General features: G+C 44.1%; 1 protein-coding gene across 1 annotated transcript in view; it reads left to right on the plus strand.

The window, feature by feature from the left end:
* Positions 1-27985, plus strand: part of xkr4 (XK related 4) — a 154843-nt gene that overhangs the window by 112500 nt on the left and 14358 nt on the right. The window contains exon 2 of the mRNA XM_056293265.1: positions 779-978. Within this exon, the coding sequence (XP_056149240.1) occupies positions 779-978 (200 nt within the window). The remainder of the gene's footprint in view (positions 1-778; positions 979-27985) is intronic.

Genomic DNA, 27985 nt, shown 5'->3' on the forward strand with positions numbered 1-27985 from the left:
CCCTGGTGAAACTCCTCACTGTCAGGTGCAAAGAAGCAGCTGGCGACTCCACATGAATCGGAGGAGGCATGTGGTAGTCTGCAGCACTCCCCGGATCGGCAGAGGGGCTGGAGCAGTGACCGGGACGGCTCGGAGGAGTGGGGTAATTGGCCGGGTATGGTTGGGAAGAAAAAAGTGGTGAAAAGAAAAGAAAGAGGGACATAGTATGGTTGTGACATGGATGCTAAAGACAGGCCTACACTGAGACATCAAGTGAGTGAAATCTCACTGTAGGCCCCTTTTTACAGTATTCCTCTTGTTTTCTTGTAGTCCATTATTATTGTACTTCATCATATTCTTCTTAATGTTATAAGTCCATTATAACTGCGTTACACTCTTTCAATGTTGTATTGTGTAAGTTGTGTAAACACAACATCATTGCACGCTGTCCATCTTGGGAGAAAGCTCCTCCCCTGTTGCGCTCCCTGAGGTTTCTTCCTGTTTTTTCTTCCTGTTAAAGGTTTTTTTTATTATTATTATTTTTATTTTTTTTAGGGAGTTGTTCCTTATCCACTGAGAGGGTCTAAGGACAGGATGTTGTGTTGCCGTAAAGTCCACTGAGGCAAATTTGAAATTTGTAATATTAGGCTATACAAATAAAAGTGACCTGACTGGACTTCATATTGAGAAAATGCTAATAAAATGTCAGATGTGGAGTTGCTTCAACAGATGCACAAATAACACAAACTGAATTTTAAATTTCACTTTTAAACTTGGACAAAATTGCTGCTCTTCTCAGGTATTTCCACACCATCTACCTGGGTTTTCGAAGTCGACAGAGCGGAGAAACCGAGCGCTGGCGTTACTACTGGAGGATGGTTTATGAGTTTGCTGATGTGAGCATGCTTCATCTGCTGGCCACCTTTCTGGAGAGTGCGCCACAACTGGTGTTGCAACTCTGTATCATCATTCAGACTCACAAATTGCAGGCTGTGCAAGGTAATTTGCATGCATAAACACGCAAGTACACAGGTAGACAATACTGATTTATAGTAAAACCACACACATTCAAGAACATTACGAAAACTTTAAAAGTTCATACACTGTAGATAGCCAGAATCAAATTCATTCTCCAAACACACAAGCTGAAAACCATACTTTACGTCTTACACACAATTATTCTACATTTTACATGGTTATTTTGGGTATTTAATATTAAGATATTTTTGAATAAACACTTATTCTGTATGACAATGAAATGAGAAATTAACAGTAGAATAATAAAATATGTCTAGAAATGAAAAACCACTGATATAGATGTCAATGTTTGTGAAAGCTTGAATGTGTTATAATCGCCCAATACATGCAATTAACCCAGTAAATACTTCTGTTAGAAGCAAGGTCAACTCTCAATATTCACATTTGACATCATAGTGGAAATTAGCGGTAGACTCTCTCAGACTGTTTGGACTCTCTTCTGGTACTGTTGTATAGCACTTTGTTTTAAATCTGTCCCCAACCTACAAGTGGTCCGTTAGAGGACAGACACCCCATGTCCTGTGTTACGTATATTGGTATTGTAGCGAATTCGGGGGGCAGTCCGATACCGCCACAGCCGTGACGCGAACCCAGGTCTCCCGCACCACGGGCGACTACGTTAACCAGTCGACTAAAGGGTCCGACCCGTTAGCAAAGGTCTATCGAGTCTATTTATCCGTGCACGTTACACTCCCCCCTCCTTCGCGCTTCAGCATATTACCTACCTCATGCCTCTGGGCGCACGTGCTTCCGATGGCCTCACGGTCTCACCATCCCACTTCTGACACCAATGTAGTGATTTCGGGGGGCAGTCCGGTACCACCACAGCCAGGACGCGAACCCGGGTTCTACAGTATCTTCTGTGAATGTCATACAAGCCACATAATTAACTGTGATCCAAATGCTGTGATAATTCAATGGTTTCTGCAACCAACAATTAGTAGTTGTAATGACATTTACGTCAACAGCATACTCCAAAGCAAGCTTGTGATGGCCAGAATGGTCTAGTGTGAATCGGCTCCGTGCAAAACTGTAGTTCACTGACATCCGGTTACTACTGCAGCGGTCATACCAGTTTCCTGTTTGTTGGTTTGTGCTGTTGACAATGCATGTTTTGCGCGATGCCTGCAAGATTTACCATGGATAAATGTCAACCACATGCACAGAATTTTTGATAAACTTTCACCTGCACCTACCAGCAAAGGGGTGAAATGTTTCCAGCTGTACATATCACGTTACGTCCACAATTATGAGGATGAGCGGACAGACGGATGGATGGACGGACGGAATTGTGGACATAACATGATATAGTGAACAGCGGACTACAGTTATGCACAGAGTAGATTAGTAATACGTTATTGATGGCTACGACTGGAGCCAGGTCTTCAGAAGGATCAATATATTTCTTGGTGTGCAAGTCCAACCTCTCCCTTTTCTGACCATATTGAACCATACAACGTGAGTACAACTATTGGACTACTCTAAGCTATTGACACATCTTAGCATGTTAAAACAAAACTTTAGAACTGTTGTAATAAAGGAAAAACATTATACAACACTATTGAAAATCATAGATTTCATTTTTCTGAATTGTAGAAAAGCCTGCTGTTGAGGAAATGAATGTGTAGTCTCGTTTGTTGTTCAACTGTGTGAATTTATCAGCATGATCATAGGAGACCACAAAGCACAGTACAGAGTCTGTCTCTGTGATCTGCAGAGAAAAAAAATACTTTGAGATTTATAGATGGAGAAAAAAAGCTTTCCTAAAAAAGATGACGTAACCTCTGCAAACGGCCAGGATGAGATAAGAACTGGTTAAAGCTGGGGTGTCCGGGTGGCGTGGCGGTCTAATCCGTTGCCTACCAACACGGGGATCGCCAGTTTGAATCCCCGTGTTACCTCCGGCTTGGTCGGGCGTCCCTACAGCCACAATTGGCCGTGTCTGCGGGTGGGAAGCCGGATGTGGCTATGTGTCCTGGTCGCTGCACTAGCGCCTCCTCTGGTCAGTTGGGGCGCCTGTTCAGGGATAGGGATGAGGGATAGGGACGAGGGATGGGGGAACGGGGGGTGTGATCCTCCCATGCGCTACGTCCCCCTGGTGAAACTCCTCACTGTCAGGTGAAAAGATGCGGCTGGCGACTCCACATGTATCGGAGGAGGTATGTGGTAGTATGCAGCCCTCCTCGGATCGGCAGAGGGGGTGGAGCAGCGACCGGGATTGCTCGGAAGAGTGGGGTAATTGGATGAGTAAAATTGGGGCGAAAAAGGGGGACTCCTCCCAAAAAGAACTGGTTAAAGCTGGATCTTAGTTCCTTGACTGTGTTACTCCCTAAGTATGAGAGCATGAGGAGTACGATAAATAAATTCCATTACAGTCCCCCCCCCTTTTTGATTGTAAGATCACACATACAAAAGATTATAGGCAAGCAAAGCAAACATTCAAACAACTGCCACAATAAAACAACCCAGTCATCGAAATGGCCGTCAATGAATAATCAAAACAATATATTTTACTCAGCAAATCACTAATAGATACGCATGACAAAGCAATCAATCTATTTACAAGATAATATCAAGGTGTGAGCCACTATTAGAGTCACTGTCAGGAGTCAGGTCATCAGTGCTGGAATCGGAGACATGGCCATGATAAGAAGCGTTACAATGAGGTTTACAGTATACGTCAGTATACGTCAGCATGTGTCATACGTCATGACGTGATCTGCGTTTCCCGCGATGTACTTGCGTACGGCTCGGGGAACCGGTCGCAGGTGTTAGGAGTTGGGCAATAAATAGAGACTAAAGGTTCCTTATGTCGTCTCATATTTTTTAAGACTCAACAACAAAAGACGACATGGTACCAGGAGTTGTCGAACTCATGCTAGACTCGTGAGGAGACGAGTTAAGTGGCCAAAAAGTTGGACGACGAACGGCAAGTACTGACTTTAGCTGCTAGTGTTATCAGTGTTAGCTTATGGTAGTCGCGGCACGCGGGTGCGAAAATCGCGCCTGGAGAAGATGGAGCTTCTTTTAAAGCCTCCTACTGATCTAAAGTTGACGGGGAACGTTGGAGAAAAATGGAGAACGTTCAAGCAATGGTTCGACCTGTATGTGACTGCAATTGAGGGCGACAAAATGGAAGATGCACAAAAGGTTGCGTAGTTGCTAACGGTGGCTTATGCAGATGCACTGGATGTTTTCAACAGCATGCAGCTAACGGAGGAGGAACAGGTGGATTTTGATGTGGTGGTGGAGAGATTTGCAGCCTTTTGCAACCCAAAGAAAAAGGAGACATATGAAAGGTATGTTTTCAATGGCAGGTCACAGACCGAGTCAGAGACTGTTGAAGAATTTATTATGGACGTTAAGTTGAGAAATCAAACATGCAATATTGGTGGTTTAGCTGACTCGCTGGTCCGTGACAAGATAGTGATGGGAGTACGTGACAAGAGACTGAGAGAAAAAATACTTTCAGAAGCTGACTTGACGCTAAAGAAAGCGATAAAAGTGTGTCAGGCAAGAGAATTGACAGAATAGACTGAAAAGCATGGACTGTAGTCAGCTGAAAGACACAGTCATGGAAATAGACTGTGCAACTAAGCACAAAGCAAAGCAGCAGAGTGGCGAAAAGCACAAAAAGAGCAAGTGGCAGGAATGTTGAATGTGTGGCAGAAAGAACCACTTTGCCAGGGTCTTCAAACAGATCCAGAGAAAGATCCACTGTATTGACAATGACGACAGTGACGCTTGCAGGTGACCTCTTCGTGGGAGTGGTCTACAGTGCTGTGAAGGACGAGGATTGGACTGCCGAGTACACTAATGGAGCTTATACATATATCCCTTGGTAACTCGCTGTTTGCAGTTTTAATAGTATTGTGTGAGGTTTAATAGAGTTTTACATAAGTGACCAGTTTCTGGGCAATAGGTCTACTTTCATTTTAGCTCTTTGGCCAATTGGGTGTCAAGTAGCCAGGGTTTGACCTGCACTCCTGGCAGACAATTATCAATCTGTTCTTTAAATCACTGCTGCTACTTGGAAGCGTCCAAGCGTCAGGTAAACAGTTCTAGGCTGAACGAAGGCTGGAGTGAACAAAGGCAAGTGCGACTTTTTCAAGCCAAGACTTCGTCAAGCAAGGACTGCTCTTTTTAGATCCAGTTAGTCATCTGTAAGTTTAAGACTCTGGTGGTAGCCTACAGGGCAGTGAAAGGAACAGCTCCTTCCTATCTCCAGGCCATGGTCAAGCCCTACACCCCCACCCGACCACTTCGCTCTGCTGTCTCGGGATGCCTGGTTGCCCCGTCGCTCAGAGGCACAGGAAATGTAGAGAATGATTATGCTGATGTTTTTCAGGGTACTGGGAAACTTAAAGTCACTCACAAAATTCAGCTAGAAAAGCCAAACAAGCCAGTTGTCACTAGCTCTATGGGGAAAACTAAAAGCAGAGTTGAACAGAGTAGAATCCTTGGCCATAGTAGAAACAAGACAGGGACCTACTGAGTGGGCATACTCCATCGTTCTAGTAGAGAAAAATGAAGACCCACTTAGGCAATGTATGGATCCCAAAGTGTTAAACGGATATTTAAAACGAAAACACGATCAGCTGCCTACAAGAGGGGACACATTTGGTGACATAGCAGACGCAAAATACTTTGCTAAAAGATGTGTCCTCAGGTTTTGGCAGATAAGTCTAGATGAAGAGAGTGTCAAACTCTGTACTCAATACTCCATTCGGAAGGTATTCTTTCAAAAGATTACCTTTTCGGCTGGCTTCTGCACCTGAGGTGTTTCATAGAACAATCCAACAAAAATTTAAGAGCATTCCAGGCATCAAGGTATACATTGATTACATATTGATATGGGGCAGTACAATTGAGGAGCATGACCAGAAATTGAAAATGGCACTAGACACAGCCAGAACTAGTGGCTTGAAACTGAATGCAGGCAAATGTCAGTACAGACAAACAGAAATCACTTTTCTTGGTGAAAAGCTGACACAAGATGGTATAGAAATTGACCAAAGCAAAGTCACAGCCATTGGCATATGCCTGCACCAACCGACAAAGAGGGTGTTCAGAGATTTATTGTAATGGTAAACTACATAGGCAAGTTTATACCTAACTTCTCAAGCACACCAGTCAAATGAGAGGTCTACTAGTCAAAAATTCTGACGAGTTGGGACAGTAACCATCAGAAAGAATTTGATGAGTTGAAAGACTTGATAGTGAAAGCACTCATCTTAAAGTACTATGATGAAAAACGTCAAACCACAATTTCAGCAGATGCATCTAAATCAGGGATAGGTGCAGTGTTGCTGCACAGATACGACACCCGATGGCGCCCAATAGCTTATGCCGCAAGAGCACTGACAAACCTCGAGTGCAATTACGCACAGATAGAAAAGGAAGCTTTAGTTCTTGCATTTGGGTGTAAAAAGTTTCACATGTTCATCTATGGTAAAAAAAAAAGTTTGGGCTGAAAAAGACCACAAGCCACTAATGGCTATAGCACAAAAAAAGGCCTAGCAAACACACCAGCTAGGGTACAAAAGTTGTTCCTTAAAATGCAGAAATATGACACTGAGCTTGAATACAGACTTGGTAAAGAACTGTTGGTGGCAGACATGCGGTCATGTGCATACGACAGCACAGTCCCAGTGCAACAGTATCAGCAGGATGAACCCGTTCATGTCAATTTGATCAGGAAAAGCTGTCCAGTCTCAGATGAGATGTGAACGGTCATAGCTAAGGCCACAGCTGAGGACGTAATGCTTAAAAGTGTAATTAAAGCAAACACCCAGGGTTGTTCTGTACACTGTGTACCTGCACCTTACAGCCAGTTCAGGGACGAGTTGTCAGTATTAGATGGCATTCTGTTTAAGGGTCCTAGAATTGTGATTCCTAAGGGTTTGCAATGTAACATGTTGATCAAAATACACGAGGGACATCTTGGTATGGAGAAGTCTAAGAGAGGAGCCAAAGCAGTATTATACTTGGTATAGGTTCGGACGTACAGCAGACCACACGTTCATGTGAAACCTATCAGAACCATAGGGCCAAGCACGCAAAAGAGTTCATGTGGGTTGGAAATAATGAGGTGTGTAAAGTATGGAGCAAAGTGGGCATAGATCTGTTTGAGTTAGAAGGGAAAAACTACGTGCTTGTGGTTGACTATTTCTCAAACTACCCAGATTTGGCGCTCCTGAAAAATACAACAGCATCTTAGGTTATCGCATATATCAAGTAATTTTTTGTATGTCATGGCATACCTGATTATGTAATGACTGATAATAGACCACAGTTCAGTTGTGAGGAGTTCTGCAACTTTGCAAAGACCTATGAGTTCAAACATGTGACTTCCAGTCCAAAGTATCCACAGTCTAATGGTCTCACTGAAAACGGAGTGAAAATTGTGAAGCTGCTAATCAAGAAAGCTGTTGATTCTAAAACTGATCCTTATTTAGCAATGCTGAATTACAGGTCAACTCCACTGTCACACGGGTGGTCGCCAGCTGAACTGCTGTTCAATAGATAGTTAAAAACCTGGATGCCACAATTACTGGAAAGTGAATGTGTACTAGACAAAGGTAGATAAAGGGTTAGTTGAGAGAAAACAAAAGGACAAACTGAAACAGAAAATAAATTATGACAGAGGGTAAAAAGAACTGAGCGAGCTGAAACAAAATGATAGGGTTAATTTCATGATGGAAAATACTGGAGCCTAGAAGCTAGGGTACTGCAAAATGTAGCTCCAAGATCCTATGAGGTGCAAACACAAGAAGCGGGACATACAGGAGAAATTGCACACTTATTCATAGTTTTCACGTGACGTCACATTCATATTCGAATGCCCACCTGTCGAGCAAAACATTCTTCCGCTGCCCGCCAGCTATTTTTTTTAGCAAGTTTTTACCTAAACGTTTGAAAATGCCGGATAGTTGCTGTGCAATCGGTTGCAGTAACCGACGAAGAGACAACCCTGGGCTGTGTTTTTACAGAACCCCGCCTGAAAAAGAAAATCCGGAGAGAGAAGACTGTGGATATATGCTATTAGACATGCCTCCGTCCCTGGGGAGGGCAAAGAATGGAAACCGTCAAAGTACACATGTCTTTGCAGCGAACATTTCATCAAAGGTAAGCTCAAGTAAACGTTCAGTATTTTAATTATTGTATTTTTTTAGTCATTAGCCGATCTTTGTGTAATCATTCTGACATGGTTTACTAGTCAGTAGCTAGCTAGCTAACGTTAGGAGTTGATTGCACCAGTCCTTTATCTAGCTAGATTATCTACAGTAGCTAGATAGCTTGCCGTCACAGTGGAGCTAGCAAGCTAAATAATAAATTCTGTTAAGTTAGTTAAGGAGAATGTTAATTTTCAGTCTGAATAGTTCAGTCTGCAGGAATGATATCACATATGTTAACAACTTCTAACTTGTTGGCATGTGTTGGACTTAAACCCTCTTATATCATTAACTTATAGGTACCAAATCTGATGACCCGTTGTCCCCTGGCTGGGTTCCATCCGTGTTCTCGCACACACCAGCCACCAAGAAGAGGAACAGCGAGAAAGACATGGAAAGGTATGAGCAGCACAGCAGAATGTAGAAAAAGAGGGTGGATGAGAAAAGGAAGCAAGATGCAGTGGACGTCCTCCTAGAATTGTCGTCAATGCCACTGCCAGACATTGAGCCAGAGCCCCCTGTTGAGGCTGAGCAGTGTGACAAAAAAACCATGCAAAGAGAACATTGCAAGATTACAGAGGGAATGCAATTACCTCAGGGAGGAAAACCATCGGCTGAAGGACTTTATTAAATAGGGAACATTTGATGAACTGGCTTTTGAAAAAGATGATGGAAAAGTGAAGGCAATGACTGGAATCCCTACATATTCCAAGTTACATGTACTTTTAATGTTTGTCATATCCTTTCTGCAGACTGGTACAACCCTCTCTCCCTTCCAACAACTGCTCTTAACACTTATGATGCTGAAAATGAACCTTCCCCTTTCATTACTTAGTTGCATCTTTAAGGTCTCAATTGACCTTTTGCAAAGTCGCGCCCCCCTTAGTTACTGTTGCTATGCCCGTCAAGCATTTCAGAACTATCCAGGAAGTAGCTGGAAAACACGAAAACATGAAGGAAGAAATCAGCGCATTGTGTGGGTAAAAGTAACAGTAATAATACGTTAGCTGTATTAGCTATCAATAATAGCTAGTAGCAAGCTTAGCTTGGAGCAGACAGGTATTTTTGTTGATTTTGGATGGATTAAGCTAGCCATGGAGTCTGCTATACTGTGAAATCTATTGCCGACATTGCGCTTCTTCCGTTCTGGGTTTCGGGAAGGGAAAGAAAATTACACCCCCTCCAAACTTTTCACATATCTAGTATCCGATTTGCAGATCCCATAGGCACACCGTTTCAGCATTTTGTTGTGTGTTTGAAAGCTTGACGGACCATTGCTAAGGTAGGATTGGACAAGCACCATTCTGGGGAGGTACTTTGCGAAAGGTCAATTCCAACTGCTAGCAGAACATTTAGAAGCACCATTGAAGTGTTGAACGCCAGGCTTGTTCCAGCACTTGTGTTTTGGCCAAATCGAGATGAGCTTCAGATGTCAATGCCTATGATATTTAGACAGGTCTTTCGTAAATGTGCCTGTATTATTGACTGCTTTTAGATTTTCATTGAAAAGCCTGGAGACCTAAGAGCAAGAGCACAGACATACTCACAATACAAACATCACCATACCATGAAATATCTAATTGGCATAACACCACAAGGAACAGTTTCTCTTATATCTAAAGGATGGGGTGGCAGAACGTCAGACAAACACTTGACTGAGAGAAGTGGGTTTTTGGATCAACTCAACCCAGGTGATGTGATTCTGGCTGATAGAGAATTTGATGTGGCAGATTCAGTTGGTCTATACAATGCTGAGCTTAAGATCCCAGCTTTTACTAAGGGGAAAGAGCAACTGGGTCCTGTGGAATTGGACTCCACACGAGGACTTACATCTGTTAGAATCCATGTAGAGAGGGTCATCGGTGAGGCAAGGTATCGTTATACTATACTTAAAAGTACGATCGGAATTCAGATGTGTGAAGCCGAGCATCCTAAAGGTCTTACACCTTTAGATAAAATTGTCCACTTGTGCTGTGCACCACTCGCTCAATTGTCCCTTTGGGTTAAAACGTATTACTCTCTCTCTCTCTCTCTCTCTCTCTCACACACACACACAGGCACGGCAGTCAGGATGTTGCACCAAGCCACACAGTGCGGCAGTGTTCAAAGCAGAGTAGTTGTTCTGTCGTCTCCAAGGGTCCTTCTCTCATTGAAACAGTTCATTTACAATGAAATCCTGACAATGATGAGTTCAGATTTTAAATCACAAATGTATATATGTAATCACACGTCACAATCACAAATGTACATTTAATATAAAATAACTGAATAATTATTCCACCACTGTTACAGTAGGAAGTATGTGCCCTGTGTTGAATAAAACACTTCAAGATTATACTTTGTTCTGTTTTTTGTTACACCTCTTTTGTTTAGCTATTTCTCGCATACTGCATTTCTAACACAACATTTTTAAATGAGTGGTGTCAAGCTTTAAACAACTTCTATGAATGTATTGTGTTTTACAGATTCCTGATTTACACTCGTCTGTCTTCATTATGTAGGACAGGCACCCCACAGTAACAGCCCATGACTTCAGATGGTTTGGTGGCATCATGTGGTGCATAGGAGCTGTGAACACTTTAGCTACTAGCTCTGGAATGACACATGTCTGGACAAATGTGTGAACCTTTTCACACATGGTTTCAAAAAAGTCAGTATCAGGCAGAATCCTCTCAATGTGGAGTTCCCCTGTGCCTCCTTTTCCTGGTCCCCAGACTGCAAAGTCACAGTAGCTTGCTTTCTGTTAGATGAATTTGTGTCTGGACCTGATAGAAGTATTGATGGTCCCTCTTCAGTGAAAGTTTACCCTCCACCTCTTGGAGACAAAAAAGGCTATCCTGTTTGCTTTTCTCCATCAAAGTGCTATTCTGAAGGCTGCTGGGTGCCTTTACCTCCAACACACCCATGTCATGGCAGTCACATGTCAATATGCCATCTGGTGATGCCCCTAACCATGGATATTGAGGGTTGATGACCAGCCCTCCCTCCGTGACAGTGAGGTTGGTGTGGTGGCCCTAAATCATCTTGGTGTACTCCTCACCTACCTTTCCCTCATGTTCAGTGCCTCATCTAAAAACAAAACAAATGATAGTAATAAATAATAACCATGACAATGTATACTGCTCATATCACAGTACCATTGCTACTGTGAGCTATCATTCCAAATGATGTTCTTAGCAGATGTTATTTATCTGGATAATTTGTATTTTACCAGCAAGGTGATGAGGTAAGTGGATGTAAAAAAAACAAAACACAAAAGCTGTGAAAGGAGTATTTTAAGGCTGTATCAAACATGTTTCTGTGCATTGCAGAGGTTTACCTCCCCATCACTTTTGTGCTTTCTTTTGATGTATTTGCGAATCCTGATTTCTACTTATTTGTGTGCTGCTATCATCCAGTGTAAAGTGTATGTGAATACCTGATAGAGTGTGATGTGTTGTTGTTTGACTCCTTGTAGGCCACATGATAGTACACTTTCTTCAGCAGGGAGACAGCTGGTTTGTCTGGGTCAGTGAGGCAGTCACCCTTCCTGACTTCTGGTCAAACCACGTGGCAAATTTTGCTTGTAATCTTGTCTCCGTTTCTATCACACAGCACTACAATTGAAAAAGGTTGAGTAACAAGTTTGTGATATGTGACAAATCTAAACAGTGATCAATTAACTTTTATCGGGGAGAAATATATTTAAAAAGATGACTTTATAATTCTGCACTTCAACTATCCTAGTTACTTGTGCCTGGGATATTCCTGACATGCATTCAACCACATTACTGACTGATGTATCAGAATCAGAATACTTTATTTACCCCCGAGGAGAAATTGAGTTCTATTACAGACACTCATGCTCTAATAACTAACAACTAAAAACTAACAAGATAAGAAAATAGAAACAGAAACAAACAGAAATAAAAGATAAATAAGAAATAGAAATAAGAACAAAATATATAAACAAGCATGGTGCACATAACACCCTATGTATACTTCACTACCGCAGCACACAACAAGCAGCACAAACAAAACTCGACAGTGCCAATCCAATGACAATTAACTCAAAGTGTCTGACAGTCTGAGTCTGAGTGAGGAGTTGTAAAGTTTGATGGCCACAGGCGGGAATGACCTGTGGCGCTCTGTGGTGCTTTTCGACAGAATGAGTCTATTACTAAAAGTACTCCTGTGCCCAACCAGCCTGTCATGGAGTGGGTGGGAGACTGTCCACGATGGCACGTAATTTCAACAGCATTGTCCTCTCAGAAACTGCCGCCAGATAATCCAGTTCCATCCCCACAACATCACCGGCCATGCGGATCAGTTTATTAAGCCTGTTTGCATCCACTGCCAGTGGAGGCTACCTGTTCTTCTGTTATGCTGAACCCTGTAAAGACCTCTTCACTCTTTGCCTGCAGTTCTTGGCATGACATTGACCTTTACTGGGGCTTGTACATCTTGCTTAAGGATGCAGGAATTTTCAGTTGCACTGCCCGAGGTATGAACCTCTTTGCATGGCCAGGGAAAACAGACAAAACTGAGCTTTTGACAGGTTCCTTTTCAGTGCCTTATATGTAGCATATTGTAGAACGTTGTGCATTCATCTGGGGTTGGAGGTGGAATCTTTGCAGGGGGGAGGTCACCACGCCCATCAGCAGATCTCTTTCTCCCGGCCTTTGTGAATGCTATCTGGCTCCCTTCTGCATACTTTCCTTGTGGCTGCCATACTAGGCTCACTTCAGTTGCCTTATCAGTGCATGTAGTGCCACTCAGTTTGTTCACAGCTGCTAGCAAAGCATAGAGTATGGCACCTACATGCGAGCACACTTCTCCTAACTCTTCCATACAAGTGCAGTGGCCAGGTCGCACCTATCCCTCCTTCTCCACAGCTGTCAACCCAAGCTGTCAATGGTGGGTCGTTTAAACTGTAGGGATGGTTTACCTGACATTGGACAGGTTTACCTGACAATGGTTTACCTGACATTGGAGAGAAGTTTTGATTAGATTTCATAGATTGTCAACCTAACCAAATATTACTGCCTTGCCTTCCTTGTCACTACTGCCCTAGAATGCTGACTACAATCTGAAACACCTGCGATCAACATAGCTAACGTTAATTAGCACTCACCTTTGCCTTGACGATAAATAATTTCTTGTCCTTCACTTCCCAAAATGGGAGCATTATTGACCCATCCAGAACGAAAATACATATAACTGGCTGTACTTTTGTAAGCTTTCATTCTGGCGGCAGTGTAAGGAGAGGGATTCTCCACAAGATATATGTAAACATCGCCAAATTGGAGCTCTGGCAGGGACTTCGCTGTTTTTAGACTGAAATACTACGGCTGGTGCTGTATATGAATCGCAAGTGCCCAAAACCTGTAGTTTGTTCATATATATTTCTTTTTCTTTTTTCGTAAGGTGATCAAAATAGTTGTTGCTTGGAACAACTGGAAAATGCACAGGTCTGTGCTGCTGCTCTACGGAGTTTCCGCTGTTGGCCGCCATGCTGGAGCCCACCAGGGCTCCGCGTCAGTCACATGACTGAAAACTATGAATTGAAGGTACACCTGAAAAGGAACAAAGTGCTATCGAGGAAATAAACGTGAATGTTGATAATGCAAACTTGCCTGTAACTGAAACTGCAAATTCACCTGTATCTGAAACACCTGTAAAGGGAAGTAATGGGCATACTGAAACAGAAATCAGGAGGTCAGGTGGAAACATTAAAGCACCTCTGAGGCTCATTGAGCAAATTTTATAAGTGGCAACTAGCAAGAAAGGCAAGGAGGGGGAGTTGAATGTAGACAGACAAGATATGCATTCATTAAATTGGACCAATGTGGATTGAAACTAATTAGATCGAAACAAATAGGGGAAATAAATAATAAACAAATCATGGATAGAGTGGTCGTTAAATAGTGTATAAGGAAAAAAAAATTTTAATGGACAAAAAATGTAAACAATGTATCACGTGACGTACTTGTGTTTTGCTCGGGGAACCAGTCGCAGGTGTTGGGAGTTGAGCAATAAATGGAGACTAAAGGTTCCTTATGTCGTTTCATATTTTTTAAGACTCAACAACAAAAAACGACAGAGTAGCGGTCAGGGAAATCTCCATTGTCCTCATTATGTTCAGGGGTAGAGCGGAGGGGAACAGTTTGAGGGGGGAGAGGGCATTACATTAATTGTTGGAAGACAGAGGAGGGGCCTTTGTTAACAAGTAATTTGAAACAAGCCATGCAGCAAATACAACAGCAGAATAAAATGTCAAATACCAAAGGTACAGATGTTAGAATTTTAATGCTATTAATCATACCTCATGCCCAAGATCCAAAGAAATGATGCAGGGTAGCAAAGGGGTCCCATTCCACATTCTTCTGGTTCTGAACCTGGAGCGCATCTCGAATGGAGGCCATAAGGGTAATGACGTCGGTGATATTGTCATGTAGCGATGGACAACCATGCAGGAGTCATTTAAGATGCCACATATACCACCCTGAGCAGCCAACAGGTCATCTAGAGTGGGTCTGTTCTGGACAGAAATCATATGGGTGGCATGGAGTTCTTTCGATAAGAGTTGGAATCTGTCTATGGTCTCCTTAGTAAAAGTGTCTCCAGTGTAAATATCATTATCAATGTGTTCAGCAAGAAACAACACCATAATAAGGGAATAACCATATATGGCTGGCAGTGGCTCACGAAGGAGAGTAGGTTGTCTGGTAACTAACTCAAGGGTTTCTGGTTCGGTCCTCAGCTTTTCCTGGCAACAATGTTGAGGTGACCCTGAGCAATTCCCCTAACCTCTTACTACTCTCGACTGTTACCTTGCATGGTTGACGCCACCATCGGTGTATGACTGTGTGTGTGCGTGGGTAAATGATTAATTGATTAATTAATTATTAAGTGCTTTGAGTGGCTGTTGCAACTAGAAAAGTGCTATATAAAATGCAGTCCACTGATTTACCTTTTCATGTTTTCTTTAGCCGTTATATCAACATTTGCTATAGCACATTTATGACGTATTGGAGGGGAAGAATAAGGAGAGGAGTTGTAGGTAAAAATGGATAATTTGGTGTTGAGAGTTGCTAGATGGCAGCAACCAGTCCAGTTAGAGGGAAGATAATGATGAGCATTGTAATGTTTACGGATAGGTACAACACTACAGTGATTAATATTTACGACAGAGACGTATTGTCGTCATGTGCAGTCATACATTACGTGAGGCAGAACCCGCGAAATCAGTTAGTCAGACAGTAGTTCACAGTACGACTGTATACATTGAACCTGAGGCTTCTCCAGTAAAGTTCCGCATTTGTTTAATAAGTTGTCTGCTTATTTGTATTACACACAAGAACATCACATTGGCGACGAGGACAAAAGGACGACAAAACGACGACGAATGACCCACTCGGCACGCAAGTAAAGAAAAATAGAGGAAAACCAAACCGAACAAAAAACGAAGTGCTAAGCTAACCAATGGACGACCACGAGTGGCTAACACAAGAGACTGAATGAGTGGCTAGCAAAAGACTGAATTCAAAATGTCATTCCAAACACCGTCACTTTGCCAGCTTTCGACACAGAAACGGATCCAAGCTAAGTAGGACCAGGCTGGACCAAATGGCTGCATAGCTTTGGAAATTATACTACTGCCATGAACATTACAGGCGATGCAAGGCAAAAAGCATTGCTGCTACACTTAGCAGGAGAGCGCGTGCATGACATGCTAGCAGCAGCGGCAGACAAGTTTGCTGAGGTAAATCAGAAGCTAGGAAAGTACTGTGGCGAATTCGGGGGGCAGTCGGGAATCGCCGCAGCCGGGACGCCAACCCGGGTCTCCCGCACCACGGGCGACTACGTTAACCAGTCAACTGAAGGGTCCAACCCGTTAGCCAAAGGCTACCGAGCCTATTCATCCGTGATCGTTACATTGCCCCCTTCCTTCGGGATTCGCCGCGAATCGCCACAGCCAGGACGCGAACCCGGGGCCCCCGCACCGCAAGCTACATCGCTAACCGCTCGACTGAAGGGGCTGACCCGTTAGCCAAGGGCTAGCGAGTCTATTTATCCGTGTACGTTACACTACCCACCTCCTTCGGGATAGGGCGTCCCCGGCCGGACTGTCACAGCCGGGGATCCCAAAGGAGGGGGGTGAACGTGAGGCCATCGGAAGCGTTTCCCGAAGGGAGGGGTAGTGTAACGTACACGGATTAATAGATTCGCTAGCCCTTGGCTAAGGGGTCGGACCCTTTAGTCGACTGGTCAACGTTGTCGCCCGCGATGCGGGAAATTCGGGTTCATTTTTCGGCTGTGACAGTCCGGCCGAGCTGCCCCCCGAATTCGCTACATTGGTGTCAGAAGTGGGATGGTGAGATCGTGAAGGACCGTGAGGCCGTCGGAAGCGTTTCTTGAAGGAGGGGGGGGGGTAGAGTAACGTACACGAATAAGTAGACATATTGGCCCTTGGCTAAGGGGATGGACCCTTTAGTCGACTGGTTAACGTTGTCGCCCGGGGTGCAGGAAATACGATTTCGCGTCCCGGCTGTGGCGGTTCCCGCGGCTGCCCCCTGAATTCGCTGCAGTACTTCGCGCCTAAAAAGAATGTGCAATACCAAGTGTACATGTTTTAAAAGGCAGTGCAACAGCCAGGTGAAACTTTAGACACACACTGTGCAAGACTATGTATGCTAGCGAAGAATTGTGTTTAACGACGTCAACAAAGCGCAACTGATTCAAAGCTGCTCTTCAACGAGGCTACGCAGACGAGCGCCCAGGGAGCTTGATAGCAGCCCGGATGAACTCCTAGAGCACGGGATATCGCTGGAACTGGCCGAGCAGCAAGCAGCAGGCATGGAGCAGAGTGTAGCTGCGTCAGTGAACGCAATGCATCAGAAGGGGCGACCAGCTACCAGCCGACGCGCCTGGAGAGCCAAGCCCAACAACCAACCAACCAACAATTGCGGTAGAAAATACCCTCACGATGGAGAATGCCCAGCAAAAGGGAAATACTGTAAAGCATGCGGCAAGCTGAATCACTTCACGAAGCAGTGCAGGTCAAAGCAAAAGCAACCTGGTAAGACTTTGAAATGAAACCCAGAGACAGTAAGCAATTCAAAACGCACAAGAAAGTGTATAATATTAACAGCACAAACAGTACATAGCGTTAACACACAAGATTCATCTAGCAGTGATAAGGCATATGTGTTTGCAGCCAGTGGAAGCAACAATGCTGTGCAGCCACAGACATACATTAGACTGAATGATATTAGGATTTCAGCACTGATAGACTCAGGGGCTGCAGTGACCATTATTAGTGAAAAGGTGCTTAGTACACTGAGACCACGCCCACAAGTCACAGCTGACATGAGGATATTCCCTTACGGCTGCACTAAACCACTGCCCGTAGCCGGTGCATTCACATGCAACACGAAAGCAGGAGATCCATCCATCCATTATCTTGACCACTTATCTTGCTCTCAGGGATGCTGGAGCCTATTCCAGCAGTCACTGGGCGGCAGGCGGGGAGACACCCTGGACAGGCCACCAGGCCATCACAGGGCCAATGTACGCGCGCATGCGCGCGCGCGCGCGCACACACACACACACACACACACACACACACACACACACACACACACATTCCTAGAGTCAATTTAGTATGGCCAATTCACCTGACCTACATGTTTTTAGACTGTGGGAGGAAACCGGAGCCCCCGGGGGAAACCCACGCAGACACGGGGAGAACATGCAAACTCCACACAGGACGACCTGGGATGATCCACCAAGGTTGGACTACCCCGGGGTTCGAACCCAGGACCTTCTTGCTGTGAGGCGACACGCTAACCACTGCGCCACTGTGCCACCCCAGAAGCAGGAGATACAAAGACTAAAGCCATATTATGTGATGACTGGTGACAGCTTCTTCCTGCTAGGCTACAAAACAGCTGTGGAGCTAGGCCTCATCAAAATCGTGAACAGTGTGCCTCCCCAAGCAGCCGAACAGTAGCAGATGAATTGGCACATCAACACCGACATTCAGCCGACCTGTCAGCCACACAGGCGAGTGCCATTTCACATCCGACAGAAAGTCGAAGAGGAATTAAAAGCTAGAAGATGATGACGTCATTGAAACAGTAACAGGCCCTACGACATGGGTGTCACCCATTGTCACACCACCCAAGCCAAAAGATCCAGACAAGGGGAGAGTATGTGTCGACATGAGACAAGCCAACACCGCCATCCAGTGCAAACGTCACATCACCCCCACCATGGACGACGTGATACATGAGTTGAACGGAGCGACAGTCTTCTCCAAGCTTGACCTGACACCTGGTACCACCAGCTTGAACTCCACCCAGACAGCAGGTACATCATGATGTTCACAACACACCTAGGCTTGAGACACTACTAGCACCTGAATTTTGGGATATCTTCAGCTGTGGAGGTGTTTTATAATGCAATCTGCCAGACACTACAAGGGATCGAAGGGGTGAAGAACCTGAGTGATGACATCATCGTCTATGGGAAAACGCAGACTGACCATGATGACAGCCTCAGAGCGGTGTTCCAGAGACTGAAAGAGAGAGGGCTCACACTCAACACGAAAAAATGTGAGTTTAACAAGTCCAAGCTCGAGTTTTTCGGGTTCATCTTCTCAGCCATGGAATCTCAGCTGACCCTAAAAAGGTCGCCACCATTCAGGAAGCCAGCAACCCACGAGACCCGACTGAAGTCAGGAGCCTACTAGGTATGGCCAACTATTGCTCATGCTTTATCAAAAACTTTGCTTCAATTTCAGCACCACTACACAAGCTGACCAGAAAAGACACACAGTGGCACTGGAGCCCAGAGCAAGACAAAGCAATACAGACCATCAAAGAAAGCCTGACCAGCAACACGGTAATGTCATATTTTGACCCTAGCAAAGACACAGAACTTGTCGTGGATGCCAGCCCTGTCAACCTGGGCGCCATTCTCTACCAAAAGGAAGAAGGGGAGAGACGCACCATAGCCTATGCCAGCCATGCCCTCAGTGAAGTGGAAAGACGCTACTCGCAAACAGAAAGAGAAGCACTGGCCATTGTTTGGAGTTGTGATCACTTCCACCTGTACCTGTATGGCAACCCTTTCACCCTTGTCTCAGACCACAAGGCACTCGAGGTGATCTGGAACACCTCCGATCGAAACCACCCGCCAGTACCCACATCAGAGACAATACATGGTACAAAGTTGGGAGTGACATTGCATGCTGAAACACTCAAGAAGTACAAACAAATCAGTAGTGAGCTCACTGAGTCACACACTGATGGCATCATCCTGCGAGGCACAAAGATTGTCATCCCTGCATCTCTTGAACACAGAGTGCAACAGCTAGCCTATGAAGGACACCAGGGCACTATAAAGACAAAGACACTCCTCAGATCAAAGGTATGGTTTCCTAACATTGACCTGAAGCCAGAACTCACTGTTAAGAACTGTCTAGCATGCCAGGCCAATACACCCATAGCACAGTTGGAAACTTTGAAGATGTCCGAATTACCAGTAGCCCCCCTGGCATAATGTCAGTGCAGATTTCTATGGCCCACTCCCTACCGGAGAATACCTGTTAGCTATCATAGACGAATATACACGCTACCCAGTAGTTGAAATTGTGAGATCCACTTCAGCCAACACAGCAATCCCAGCCATAGATAAAATGTTCTCCATATTTGGAATTCCGAGAAACCTAAAAACAGACAATGGCCCTCCTTTCAATAGTGAACAGTTCTCCAAGTTTGCTGGCCATCTAGGTTTCCACCACCAGAAAATAGCGCCCCTCTGGCCTCAAGGAAATGCAACAGCAGAACACTTCATGCACATGCTTGGAAAAGCCATCCACGTGGGAGAGACTCAGAACATCCCATGGAAACAGAGACTCAACACGTTTCTCCGTGAGTACCGCTCCACAGCACCACTGAAGCTTCACCTGCAGAACTGATATTCCAACGTAAAATCCACACCAAGATCCCGATGATCACCACGACCATTTAAAGTGACATTGACCACAAAATCAGAGAATGAGACAAGACGGCTAAAACAAAGATGAGGTCTGATTCAGATATGCACACCATCATGCCAAGTCAAGCGTACTCACCCCTGGTGATACTGTGCTTCACCAACAACCCAAGCACAACAAGTTCACCCCTCCGTACAACAATGAGCCTTACACGGTGTCAAAGGTCAAAGGCTCGATGGTCACAGCAACCAAAGATGGACATTCCATAACCAGAAACTCTTCTTTCTTTAAAAAGATCAATGCTGAGATACAGGACACCCAAACAGATCCTGTCAAGGATGATGGTGACACTGTTACTGTTGCAACGCTGAGGTATCCTTTCAGAAGCAATCGTCATACCTCAATGACTATGATTAAGATGGTTACCTTTAGGCCATCAATGTGGCCAAATGAATGCGATTATTTGAACTTGAACTAAGACAATTTAGCATTTGAATTTTAAATTGTATTTTGAGTTGCGATTGAGAATTAATATTGCTATTACAGATAGTAAGTGAATCAGTTATGTCTAAGACCTTATAACCTGATTGTGAAGACAATGGTATTAATTTAAAAAAAAGGATTGATGTAATATTTACGGATAAGTACAACCTTACAGTGATTAATATTTACGACAGTTGCGTATTGCCGTCATGTACAGTCATACATTACATGAGGCAGAACCCGCGAAATCAGTTAGTCAGACCATAGTTCACATTCAAGCTGCATTGAACCTGAGCTTCTCCAGTAAAGTTCCGTGTTTGTTTAATAAGTTGTCTGCCTATTTGTGTTACACACGAGAACATCACAGGCATTGTCTCCACAAATCCACTACTGCTTTTATGCAGAGTGAGTCTATGGTTAGTGACCTTACTGGTGTAAAACCATTGAGAAGGGGCGAATATAACCATGATTATGGTATGGTTGCAGAATAGTCATGGGAAGTCACGTGTGAATAAGTAGGCATAGTAGGAGTCACATGTAAAAAATCCTAAGTGTCTGGTCCAGCCTTTAACAGAGGGAGAAGTTATAATATTGTTATAAAAACAGAGTGAAGCCCTAGTTGGAGAGGTATTGGAATGGGAGAATGGCGATGATCATGAAGATTGTCCATGGGACACCAAAGGAGGGAACAGAGTGACGAACATTCTTCTGTATGGTGGGTACACTCCGATCTGTCCTCCTGAGGGTTAACACCACTGAAGCATTTTTTTCTGACAGGAGAAGTTAAAAGGGGAATTGTGCGATCCAAATCCAATCAAGGGTGGAGAAGGACTGAGACATACATACATTAATGACGTGCGGTCAGGGTAGGCAGGGGATAATTTAATCAAAATAACCATACAACAAATTAAAATCAAAATCTCACACTAGTTACAAGTATGCTGTGTTGTAACGTATTTATAATGATATTGTTATGGCCATGTCCTTTTTAAGTCCTTAAACTTGTAAGAGTGAAACGCCATATAGCGCACGAGCTCGCCTACTATTTATTTCAATGGGAAGGGTATGCTCTGCTTTTTTCAGGATTGCCTTTGTTGTTTTAATTTCGGGGTTTGCGCATGCGTATTGCGTATCTTAAGACGAAATCGACGGAAAAGGAAAGGCGCTGCTTATGGCAGGAGTGCGAGCCAGTCAGAGCCATCAAGGTCACATCACATCATGTCACGTCACAGAGAGATTCGTAGAAACAGACAGGCGAATGGACTTCATCTTCAAGTGAAGGTAAGCCCTTTGCAGTTTTATGCTTGTGGCAGTATTAAATTAAAGTAATCTGTAAACATGTTTTTCATGTATTGTGGCTGTGTTGGACAAGTTAGCATATAAATATGATTTTTAATTTGATTTTATTCTCTGAATTTGGGCTTTATAGAATGCTGTCCTGCATCAGACAACCATCACTGAAACGTCTTCCCTATCAGCTGCACACACTCGTTATTTCACATCCTTATTATTGATAGCTCTTTATATAATTATTTTGTCGATATGTTTTTAATTCAAGTTTCTTTGTTAATTTCTTCAAATCTATGCAAAGTTTGCATTGATATGTATTGTTAATTTTTACAAACCTATACAAATGTAGAGTTCACAAAGGTATGCAACTGTTTGTATAGCTGAACTGAAGTGTTTAGTAATGGATTTTATAAATCTATACAACATTTGCATTGATATTGTTCATTTTTGCAAACCTATACAAATGTCCACAAATACACTCACTGGCCACTTTATTAGGTACACCTTGCTAGTACCGGGTTGGACCCCCTTTTGCCCTCAGAACTGCCTTAATCCTTCGTGGCATAGATTCAACAAGGTATCGGAAACATTCCTCAGAGAGTTTGGTCCATATTGACATGATAGCATCACGCAGTTGCTGCAGATTTGTAGGCTGCACATCCGTGATGCGAATCTCCCGGTCCACCACATCCCAAAGGTGCTCTATTGGATTGAGATCTGGTGACTGTGGAGGCCATTTGAGTACAGTGAACTCATTGTCATGTTCAAGAAACCAGTCTGAGATGATTCGAGCTTTATGACATGGCGCGTTATCCTGCTGGAAGTAGCCATCAGAAGATGGGAACACTGTGGTCATAAAGGGATGGACATGGTCAGCAACAATACTCAGGTAGGCTGTGGCGTTGACACGACGCTCAATTGGTATTAAGGGGCCCAAAGTGTGCCAAGAAAATATCCCCCACACCATTACACCACCACCACCAGCCTGAACCGTTGATACAAGGCAGGATGGATCCATGTTTTCATGTCGCTGACGCCAAATTCTGACCCTACCATCCGAATGTCGCAGCAGAAATCGAGACTCATCAGACCAGGCAACGTTTTTCCAATCTTCTATTGTCCAATTTTGGTGAGCCTGTGCGAATTGTAGCCTCAGTTTCCTGTTCTTAGCTGACAGGAGTGGCACCCGGTGTGGTCTTCTGCTGCTGTAGCCCATCTGCCTCAAGGTTCGACGTGTTGTGCGTTCAGAGATGCTCTTCTGCATACCTCGGTTGTAATGAGTGGTTATTTGAGTTACTGTTGCCTTTCTATCAGCTCGAACCAGTCTGGCCATTCTCCTCTGACCTCTGGCATCAACAAGGCATTTTTGCCCACAAAACTGCCGCTCACTGGATATTTTCTCTTTTTCGGACCATTCTCTGTAAACCCTAGAGATGGTTGTGCGTGAAAATCCCAGTAGATCAGCAGTTTCTGAAATACTCAGACCAGCCCGTCTGGCACCAACAACCATGCCACATTCAAAGTCACTTAAATCACCTTTCTTCCCTATTCTGATGCTCGGTTTGAACTGCAGCAGATCGTCTTGACCATGTCTACATGCCTAAATGCATTGAGTTGCTGCCATGTGATTGGCTGATTAGAAATTTGCGTTAATGAGCAGTTGGACAGGTGTGCCTAATAAAGTGGCCGGTGAGTGTATATGCCACTGTTCTTCTGTTGATTCTCGTATTGATGCTGGTTTTGTTGCAAACTGTGTTGGGACACCTCGGCGTGATAATGCACTTCAAATGAACTCTGACTTGACTTGACTGTTCGTACATTCATGCGCTTCTGCAGTTGTGTAGCTGAACTAAAGTGTTTAGCTGCAGTGGATGCTTGCATGCATGCTTTGCAGGCAGTATCATTTATTATGTTTTTGTCATTTTGTGTTTTCTAAGATACTGGCTATTGAGTGAAATTGAGTACTGTGAATGACACGAGTGCATGGGTCATATATGGCTTCCCAAGTCACACTTCTTTTTTTTTACTTGTATTTTTGCCGTGCTTTTTTTTTCAGGCTGGGTCAAGGCATCATGCCACACTTTCTTTTCATTGACTGACAATTCATCTCCCACCAGTTAATCAAAAACAGCCCTGAAAGTTGTCAGCCATTTTGAAGTTTAAAGATTTGTGCAAATCATCAGTTTGTCTTCCATTTCTACAAATCAGTGCAATTACTTGTAAATAATATTTACTGTTCACTTTCACTATACAATTTTTGTGATTATGTTGATTCACTCTTTAAAATGTTTACACGATTCACTTTTTAAAATGTTTACATGTTGTTATATGATGTAGTTGAACAGTACTGGGATCTAACTGCACAGGAGAATCATCAATGATGGGATACATGCTATTATATGTTTACTTTATCACAATTTGTCTCCTAATGGTCCAGCCTTTAACAGAGGGAGTGCTTCCCCTCTGACGCTTGGTATCTCATAAGTTTGCTTCTAAAGCATTTTGGATAAAAGCATGCCCTAAGTGACTAACTGCTATTTTCACATGTATTGCCCAAAAATAAATGTTTTTAATTCAGCTATAGGTGACCTCAATGCATATGATCTCAACTTTCTGTCACCTCAGTACCCAGTTTATTTGCATGAATTCACTCTCAGTTCTGCTATCAGACATTTTATTATACATCATAATACTGGAAATGAATTAATGAAAGGGTGCACATTTTAAATGTATGTATTTGTATATTTTACATATTCGGTTTAGTTTTTTATGGCCATGGAACAATGGACCAACTCTTTACCCTTGCAGAAGGGCTGAGGGAGGCATGGGAGTTTGACCAGCCAGTCTACATGTGTTTTGTGGACTTGGAGAATGCTTACAACTGTGTATCTCGGGGCACTACAAGACATGTGGTCCTTGTATAACCAAAGTGAGAGCTGTGTCCACATTCTCGGCACAAAGTTAAACACGTTTTCGGTGGGTGTCGGACTCTGCCAAGGTTGTCCCTTGTCTCCGATTCTGTTTGTGATATTCATGGACAGAATCTCAAGCTGCAGCCAAGGTGAGGAGTGTGTCCGTTTTTTGGAACCTCAGAATTGCATCTCTGCCTTTCGCAGATGATGTGGTTTTGTTGGCTTCATCAGAGAACGTGAACTCCAATATGCACTGGGGCGGTTTGCAGCTGAGTGTGAAATGGCCGGGATGAGAGTCAGCACCTCCAAGTCTGAGGCCATGGTTCTCTACCGGAAAATGGTGGATTGCCCCCTCCGGGTTGGGGATGAGTTGTTGCCTCAAGTGAAGATGTTCAAGTATCTCGGAGTTTTGTCCACGAGTGAGCATAAGCAGGAGATTGACAGGCGGATTGGTGCCGCATCAGCAGTAATGCGGACATTGTACCAGACCGCTGTGCTGAAGAGGGAACTCAGCTGGAAGGCAAAGCTCTCAATTTACTAGTCAATCGTCGTTCCAACCATCACCTATGGTCATGAGCTTTGGGTAGTGACCGAAAGAGTGAGATCGCGGATACAAGCAGCGTAAATTAGTTTCCTCCGGAGGGTGTCTGGGCTCAGCCTTAGAGATACGATGGGGAGCTCTGACATCCGGAGGGAGCTTGGAGTAGAGCAACTGTTCCTTCACTTCGAAAGGAGCCAGTTGAGGTGGTTTGGGCATCTGAATAGGATGCCTCCTGGGTGCCTTCCTTTGGAGGTTTTCCGGGCACGTCTAACTGGGAGGAGATCCCAGTGTCTCCTGGAGGGACTGTATGTCCAATCTGGCCTGGGAATGTCTTGTGATCCCCCAGGAGGAGCTGGAGGGCGTTGCTGGGGAGAGTGACGTCTGGAGTGCCCTACTTAGCTTGCTGCCACCGCGAGCCGACCCCGGAGAAGCGGCAGATGATGAGATGAGATTAGATATTTTACATATATTAAATTACTTTTTTTTAACCACAAATGTTGTTTCATTGTGTTGTGTTCTTCTTTTCAGATTATGTTTCAACAGTATTTACAAATAGTATATCATAACTGCTGTTTGCAGTGACTGCAATGAAATCCACAATGGTTTGGGAGCTCTAAGGATAGGCAATGGTGTTACTTAGTCATTTCACACCTATCAAAAACCATATAAAATAAGTAAAAAGTATGTCATATATACTTTGACAATATTTTTGTTTAGGTTTTCATTTGGAATGTATATATCAGCCAGGGAGGAGCAATATTCTAGAATTATGTGGCAGTTGGAAGAACGAAGAAGGATCAGATTGTTAAAAAACATTAGAGAGCATAAAAGGATGTAATTTGGATTTGTGAATGCCCACTGCCTACCCAGCCACTGACCTCACTTAACGTCACTGACATACATACATACAACAAGAAAATACCAAATATTCTGTGCAAGGTCAAAATCTTCAATAAGGTTTAGTTTATGAAGAACAGCGATGTCTGCGGTATGGTCATTGGGACATCGGCATTACTGTGGCTGATGGCACAGCACATTGGTGTTGGTGCAGTTATCAGTTTATATGTCTGTTTGGAATATATGAGCTTTTTCACACTGAGGCCCATTGGAGGTTGTCTTTCGGGAATATGAAGACTGTCAGTCCCTATGTTCAGATGCCAGGCATCCTAGGGGGGGAGGACGGTGTAGCAGCATCCTCTTCAGGTGTAGCGCAGCAGTGAGTAGCATGGATCCATTCTGGTTTGCTTTCCACCTTCACAGAGTTTCTGGTCATCAGCAAGACCTGGAATGGGCCTTTCCACCAAAGAGAGTGGGAGACTTTTTCTTGATATTTTACCTGGTTAAAATGGGTGTGTGGGCTTTCTGGGGGCACTGGTAAATGTGATAAATCACGGTGATGGTGTGTTCTCAAGATTTTGCCTCGTGTCAAGACAAAATCTGCAATTGCTTCCTCAGTCCATATCAGGGTAGCTATGTGATGTGTTAGAGGTGGGCTGGCACCTGTGGACATGGGTTTTCCCATCAGAATTTCATGGTAGCTGTGGGGTGCTTCTGATAGCATGAAGCACCAAGGTTATAGCATCTGACTACTTCAATCCAGTAGTGTGAACAGCTTTGATTAGCTTTTGTTTAGTTGTGTCATTCATTCTCTCAACTTGGCCAGAGCTTTGTATGCTCCAAGGTACATGTAGCTTCCGCTTGGCACAGTCCTTGTGTTACTTTAGAGGTGAATTGAATTCCTTGATGATTGTTTATGCCTTGTGGAATTCTATAATCTAGAAACAATTTCTTTCATCAAAGAGTACAGGTTTAACATCTTCATTCCTGGTGTATGCTTCAACCCATGTTGACAAATTATCTACAATTACCAAAAATATATTTAAATCCATTGCATGGGGGGAGGCGTATGTACAAAGTCTATATGCACATTTGCAAATGTGCCTGCTGGTGTTGGTAGGTGCTCATGTTGTGCAATGGCCTTACCTTTGTCGTTTTGTTGGCAAACCATGCATCTGTCATGGGTGTGTGATCTGGGTCATCGGGGCTTGCCTGTTCCCCATCCCCTGATTTGGTGTTTCGGTTCACTTGTGCCCCATTTCACCTGAATGACCCTGATTGCCCCTGCTTCACTCACCCGTTCCCCTTTCTCCATCTGGCTGTTCTGTTCCTGCCCTGTCTTACACACCTGCGCCCAATCTCCCTGATTGGCTCCCCTATGTATACATTCCCCATGATGTACCACATCTTGTTGCGAGCCTTCCCTGTGTCTTTACCTGCTGTCTGTAAGTTTGTTGTTTAATCAAAACATTGTCCTAGCCCAGCCCGTCTCTGGGTCATGCATTTGGATCCTCCTAACTGCTCCCAGCGTGAAAGTATGATCCCACCATACTATGGACCCAGCCGACTCTGCCATGCTAGAAGTCGCTCTCCGCTCTCAAGACGGGTGCCTCACTCAGCATGAGGAACAGCTGAGCTCCATCTGTCATGGCCTCCGGGAGATGGACGCCCATCACGTGGAGTTGAGACCTGGCTGACTAAGCAGTAGTACACTCACCAGTCAGTTGCAGCAGCTCCTGGTCCAGGA

The sequence above is a fragment of the Lampris incognitus genome, chromosome 14 (assembly GCF_029633865.1).
Source record: "Lampris incognitus isolate fLamInc1 chromosome 14, fLamInc1.hap2, whole genome shotgun sequence".
In the NCBI taxonomy this organism is placed as follows: domain Eukaryota; kingdom Metazoa; phylum Chordata; class Actinopteri; order Lampriformes; family Lampridae; genus Lampris; species Lampris incognitus.